This window comes from Macrobrachium rosenbergii, chromosome 21 (genome assembly GCF_040412425.1).
Source record: "Macrobrachium rosenbergii isolate ZJJX-2024 chromosome 21, ASM4041242v1, whole genome shotgun sequence".
Taxonomy (NCBI): Eukaryota; Metazoa; Arthropoda; class Malacostraca; order Decapoda; family Palaemonidae; genus Macrobrachium; species Macrobrachium rosenbergii.
Window position 1 is genome coordinate 17,283,046 of NC_089761.1, and position 7,000 is coordinate 17,290,045.

General features: G+C 34.3%; 1 protein-coding gene across 1 annotated transcript; it reads right to left on the minus strand.

The window, feature by feature from the left end:
• Positions 1 to 586: 586 nt before the first annotated feature.
• On the minus strand, positions 587 to 6,331 carry NP15.6 (NADH dehydrogenase [ubiquinone] 1 beta subcomplex subunit NP15.6). Its single transcript, XM_067123093.1, has 3 exons — positions 6,116 to 6,331; positions 1,266 to 1,399; positions 587 to 963 (listed from the first exon to the last, which is right to left on the minus strand). Exons 1-3 carry the CDS (start codon positions 6,299 to 6,301, stop codon positions 813 to 815), a joined length of 471 nt encoding a protein of 156 aa, XP_066979194.1. The 5' UTR covers positions 6,302 to 6,331; the 3' UTR covers positions 587 to 812.
• Positions 6,332 to 7,000: the final 669 nt, after the last annotated feature.

Genomic DNA, 7,000 nt, shown 5'->3' on the forward strand with positions numbered 1-7,000 from the left:
CTTGTGATGCTCTGGTTAATCAATTATCAGGAGCTGGCATTTAAACTTGACTTCTCCCTTTGCTGAATATCTGATGAATAAATAAAGCCAAAAACTGTCGGCTCCTGTTTCTTAAGGCATCATTTGGAACCTTGCCCTTTTCCTTGCAATACAATCTTTTTCAATGTTTCCAATTCATTGGCTTCTCTTTCTACTTGCATATCCTGCGATTTTCTTCCCATTTCGGCCAGAAATGACTGGTGCAAGTATAAACTTGAACATTATCATCACAAAGTCATGTACAGTCTTAACTCATCTATACTTCACCTGACTCATCTTTACCATATACAGTATTGTGAACACCACTTCTGAAATTTTCCACCAGCTACTTCTTCAGTGACCACCCTTAAAAATTCTTGAAACATGAATCTAGTCATAAGACAATTAACAGTTACTTTACTGTGCAACCTTTCTCAAAATGTGATCTAAACGCAATGTAGTGTTGAAAATATTGTACCATACTTACTGCAATTACATGCAAGAGACAATAACAAACCAAAGATATGTCATGAATGACGAAACACTTTCCTGGAGAGAAAAACATTAATAATCTTTACCATTTTTTATTTCAATTTAAATACAATAACAGCATACATACAGTATATACAGACCAAATAAAAAAAAATTTCTATCATTCATCTATATATTACCTGCCACAACATCAACTGAGGATTATGAATAAAAGAAAATTTTTTTGGCATCCTCCAAAAATACAATATTAATATTTCTTTGACAGACTTAAATCTTGACAAGATTTTCCAATAAATAAAGGCTTAAATGATGATCTCTGTGCTTCCAAGGTCTTCATCACTTGGAAGTTCTACTTTATCTGCACTTATCAAGTTGGCATCAATTAACGGTAAACCTTCTGCTTCTCGGCGTCTTAACTCCAAGTAAGCCTCACGCTGGGCCCAATCCCTCAATCTGCAAATGATTTAATTGCATCATGAAACCTAATAAAAGATTAACTAGTTCCACTGCTTTGTAAATAAATCTGATTAGGTATTAATTACTGAATGTGATGCAAATATCAAACACTTTGTCTTCAGTACAATCAGTACAAAGAACCCATATCTTTTGTACATATCTTTTGTACATCTTAATCGCTAAATTCATAACCTAAAAGGTTAGAAACTAATTTTGGCCTTACAATGCTATTTTTATCTACAATTTACAAATACTCTGTACTGAACAGCAGTTCACACAACTACAAAAAATTGTCTTACTTGTAATCAGGCATGTAGGCATAAATGAAGCCACCAGCTACAAGACATAATGTGACAGAAAAGAAGAATATGATGTGCATCCTTGTATTGTCTTCTGTCTCCGACCTGATGCTGAAGCCCCAGCTCACCCAGTTCTAGAAGAAACAAAAATATAAAATATAAATGAATAAATACCTGCGACATAGCATATCATCCGGTGACAAAGAAAAAATTGAGTGCAACACAAACAAAGGCTGATAGTCTAAAATCAAAAAAGAATTTTAAAATGCCAAAATCTTGCAAACTTACATGGCTTACATGAATGTGACTATCAGGTCCCTGATAGAGGGACCTATCCATCAGCAACAGTAGTCAACCTTGATATTTTAGGACATGGAACTTAACAATTAAAGCAAAAAACATACAAAAGCAATGAACACAATGGCTGAAGAGGTGAGCACACTTCAACTGAAATAAGACGTTCAATTCTGGACAAACCATAAAACAATATTCATCATTTAATTTAGACATACATCTAAAAGACGTATGTAATTTTTCAGAAGGCTCATCAAATTCAATGATATATGCATTCTACAGATTTCTAGTAAAGAACTGCATCATCATCCAGAATCTGAGTGGTTTGTTTTGGCTTTTTATGCTCAAAAATGCAAGAAATACATTCGAAATGTAGACCAAGACTGCTCTACATTAAGTCTGGCCAGAGGTTTGACCATGTAACCTATGCTAATACAGAAATTTAAGTTCTCTAAATATTGTCTGAAACCTGTTGGATGCCTAGTTGGAGTGTCCCTCTCATCATATCCATTCTCAAGCTTACAACTGTATAGCTCTTTTCCATCTACTAATGCAGGTACCAAATTATTCTTATAAGTTCCATACTACACACATTATTAAAGGCCTTCCTTGGCTGCTATAAAAAAGTTAAGTATACCTTAGTTTAACCAGACCACTGAGCTGAGTAACAGCTCTCCTAGGGTTGGCCCAAAGGATTAGACTTATTTTATGTGGCTAAGAACCAATTGGTTACCTAGCAACGGGACCACAGCTTATTGTGGAATCCGAGCCACATTATACAGAGAAATGAATTTCAAACTGCTCCTTTAAAACACTTCCACAATGGAAAGCCCAAGGTCGAAACTAGCATTTTTGCAAAGGAGTGAATGATAACTTGTGCAATAAACAGTGTAACATACTTTTCCACTAAAGGATATATGGAGCCACTTAATTATATCCTGCACTGCAAACAAGAATTTTATTTTGAAGTGCTTCATATGTACTGAACAATAAAAAAAAAGTAAATGCGAAATTCTATTTAAAACACAACCTGCTTACTGCTGGTTCACTGGGTACTCAATCAACATCTTTAATATTTTTACAAGATTTCCCCGTACAGGGTTAAACATGCAATGTATCCTCTTCAAACTCTTCTTTCTTATGCACTTGCTTCCTCTATTCATGTCCAGCTTAGGCTTTAATCATGATCTGGGTTTCATACTACTTCTTTATCTACTACATTTTGGACTAACCAATTTTTTGCCTGACAAGAGATTATGTGAGTGATTATTTACCAAAGGAATACTGAAAATGAATGACAATTTTTTTGTACATTATACAATTAGAAACTGGTAAGTGATAATACTCACTTGTGAAAAATGGAGGAAATTCGTATTTTACAAAAAAAAAAAAAAAAAAAAAAAAGCTAGTTCAAAAAAGTTAAGGATTATTTTAAAAATAATTTTATGGAAAACAAACATCCACAACTAAATCGAGTATCAAACATCTGACATTTTTTCAAGACTAATGCCACTTTATCATTTGCTTTTGTTACAGTTCTTGAGTACACATTTCTTGCGCTTGTGGCACCATGCACACTGCAGTTAATTTCATATTCATAAATGCTTTCACTCAATATGCACCAAGTAATCAGTATAAAATATAAATTAATTTTTCAAATCTATTTCATAATTGAAATGCATCCATGTGCACTACGGAAAGGCTTAACTATACATTTCCAATTAATGTCTTGCTTTTTGGATGAGGAGGACACTACATTAACAGGCAAGTACAGAAAATCTACCATTAATGATTAGTAGTGAGGAACTGTTGTTAGTTAAGTGAGGTTACCACAATACTAAAATGCTGAATCTGTGAAATAGGGTTACCATACAGCAGTACAATAAACATCTAACATCTGTTTCTGTCAACCAGTATAAAATGCACATTTTACAGTACCTAAAGTTTTCTTTGTGACTGGAATGCTTTACAATTACTATTATCAAATAACAACAATTGTTATCCAAAAAGCTTGGTTTCTCACTGGGACAGTCCAGTCACCAAAATAAGTGGTACTGTACAGTATTCCAATAACTAAAAATTTCCAATAGAAAGACCATCATAAATATTCTAATTACATACAAATGATACTGAACTGAAAAGCACATTTGATACAACATATGTAGCAATATCACACATGCTGCACCTCTGACAATTTTATATACGTAATCTTAGACTGACCATTAAATTTATTTCTTATTTGTTTTATTTCTCAAGTTAGGTGCTTATTTTCTCATTATTTACAGACTTCAAGAATGCGAAAATGTTTCATTGTAGCAATTTAAACCATCTATTTAACTCCTGGCAGAGTAATGACAGTAAAGAGGAAGGAATCATGACAGAAAATATAAAAAAATTATACCAATATTCAAGTGACCTCAAGCTGTGTTAACTACACCCCAAAGTGTATTGAGCCCGCATGTAAGAGCATCGGTAAAACTAGATGAATCTCCAAGGTTTTCAAAATTTCAAAAACAGCAAACAATAAGGGCATTAAGGGATGAAATCCTCTCAGTAGGGTCAATACAATGCCCACCTTGGGTATGTATTTACTGGTACACTACCTTGTCAAGTTTTACATCCTTTCAAGCTACAAATTATAGTACGGTAATAATGTTTTAGGTTGCTTAGGTAATCAGCAAACAGTTTACTGCGCATCTAGTACTATCTGATGGGTAGTATAGTTTGGGAAGATGTAAATGCAAAGGAGGATCAGAATTAGGAAACATTTTATACAGTACACACAATGTATTCTACCAGTCCTGCCTTTTTCCATCTCTAATGTGACCAAATTGTGAAATAATCTTCCTAATCCTGTAATTCAGCCGTTGGAACTTTAAAAGTTCAATTTGTAAGTGGACATGGGCCTCAGCAGTTTGTCATTCATTTTACTTTACCTATTTTTTCAATTTCCTTTTCTGTACTAGGTACTTTCCTTACTGAGGCTCTTTGACTTGTAGCAAAATTTTTTTCAACTGGAGTTACTATTCGGCTGGTAATATTAATAATAATGGTTGTAATACTGTAATAATAATAATAATAATAATAATAATAATAATAATAATAATAAAAGTTCAAACACACACAACCTTACATGTTTACTTACAATGCTCTCGCACAAACAAAATATGATCAGCGTTCCATTCACCATGAGTGTTACTATAAACAATGAAGTTACAAAAATCTCAAAAGCATCCATAGGAAGGGCATAATTTATTAGTATAAAGTTTCTCAGTAATTATTACAATTTCTTAGTCTCTCACCTGTACTGCATTATATACATCCCTTTTCTATACTGTTCAGCTGAATAATTTATTTAATAAGCAATTACTCCATGCGATAACGCCTTACAATTACCAATACATTTTCTAACTGAACTGAATAACTCAGACTACAATACGGATGAACAAAAATGTGCATTCTCCCTGTACTTCTTTCCAACCTTAAGGTAAGGAATATGCTGTGCAGTCCTACGGCAAGGACAAAGGGTGGCACCCTTTTATCATTTAGGACTGAAATAAACATCCTAGGCCAGGTTAGGAAGGGGCCAAGCAACTTATTGTATAACTCACTGCAGTCTAGGCCAGGTAAGGATGGGACCACACCACTTACTGTATGACTTACTGCAGTCTAGGCCAGGTTAGGATGGGGCCACTTAATATACAGCCTGGTTCCTGCCAGTCACCTCTGTAAAATTTACCGTCTTTTGCTTATATTTCTTTTTATGTTTATAGAATTTCATGATATTTAGTACGTTCATCCCAAAGGGGCCAACACTAAATGATGTGCCCACATGTAAACTGACAGTTACCAAGCCAGAGGGGCACAGTAGTAGCCTAGTCTTCAGTTTTACCTTTGGTTTCTCCCTACGATTCCCCTACTACAGATAAATATTTTTAACCTAAGGTGGGTGGGGATAATACAAAATAAGATGTGGTCTGCACCTATAATAATGCATAAAATACAAGTTAAAGTGCCAAGAAATTACACTGAACAATTCATGTATCTAACAAGAAATTCAATAAGACTACCACAGTATGCTGCTACCTTGCAAACACCTAGGGTAATCCTACAATCTAATCGTATATTTATTGAATCATGGAAATCAATGAAAAAAAAGGTTTGTCTGCTTATAGAAGCAGGTATTGTAAAAAAAAATCGAATAGCCTAGGCTACAGTGGGAACGTAAATAAACAAAAACAGGTATCAGGGGATATGGACCCATAGAATTTTGAGAAAATCCTAAATCTCGGCTTCTGTAATCAGATTAAACGCTAATTTTTTTCAGATTTATCAAAAAGTGGCTGCTGAAGGGCAAGAGCCCGTGCCTGGTTCCTAAGCCCTGAGTCAAGAAACATAGGCTACGGTAGGTCATTAATACCAAAAAAAAGAAAAGTAAGTTTCAAAGGTTTTGTGTTCAGTGCTTCAAGATATGACTTCTGGATCCAGGACACCAAAAACCTAGCCTTCCATTAGGTAAATTTATTTAAAAATTTGTTTTTGTTACGGCTGCCTACCTTGTTCTCCACCACTTCCTCAGTCGCTGTTTTACTCTGAGCTGGGATGGCATCGGTGACAGTTATCGTATCTTTATTCTTTCTCGATGTCGATATACTGGCTACTCTCAAAACATTTCCCGACGGCCTTATTATAGCATTCTTATGTCTAAGAAGGACCGTCCCGATACGTGATAGAGTAGCCATTTTTCCGGTCTAATTTCGGCGAGTGACGAAATCATTGTTTTCCTCGATATCGGATGGTAATGTGTCTCGGTAAAATTCCTTATCTGGAACAATCAGCTCGAAAGTCTGGATTATTAAATAAATATTCATAGTACTTATTATTTTTACATATTTTTCCATAGCAAACAAATTATTAGAGCTTTTTAGGCATAAATCTTTTTAGTAACATACAGAAGTTTTATTACAACTCTACGTCACAAGTGGTGGCAAGGCTTCTTTCGACTGACCTGTGCATAGTAACTAAACATACAGTTCGAGGAAGTCTGTGCTTCCAAATATAACTGTTCATAAATATATTATATTTATATATTTTTCCATATTAAACAAAGCGTTATAGCTTGTCAGATAAAAATCTATACCAATAGAGAGAATCATTACTAATAACACCTACCACAAGTGGTAGCAAGTCTTCTATTAACTGACCTCCACATAGTAACTAAACAAACAACACTACGACAGTTTCTAATGCACTTGTATGGCAATGCATCTATTCTAGTGATATTATAGTAATTAATATTATTTGTTTTGTTACAGCATTTCTTATCAAGACTTGAAATTTCAAGTCGAGACTTCCTGTTTTCAAATTCAGTTGGTTGTTGTTACCCACATCAGTGTGAAATTTATCATTCACTGCTAAACCCAACTGAATTTTACTAGTTT

Excerpts from the sequence above, each read along its gene's own strand:
- NP15.6 (XM_067123093.1), bottom strand. The coding sequence starts at position 6,301 with ATGGCTACTCTATCACGTATCGGGACGGTCCTTCTTAGACATAAGAAT. Across the intron at positions 1,400-6,115 it reads AGGAAGTGGTGGAGAACAAG|AACTGGGTGAGCTGGGGCTT; the intron begins GTAGGCAGCCGT and ends TGTTTCTTCTAG. Across the intron at positions 964-1,265 it reads GCCTACATGCCTGATTACAA|ATTGAGGGATTGGGCCCAGC; the intron begins GTAAGACAATTT and ends AATCATTTGCAG.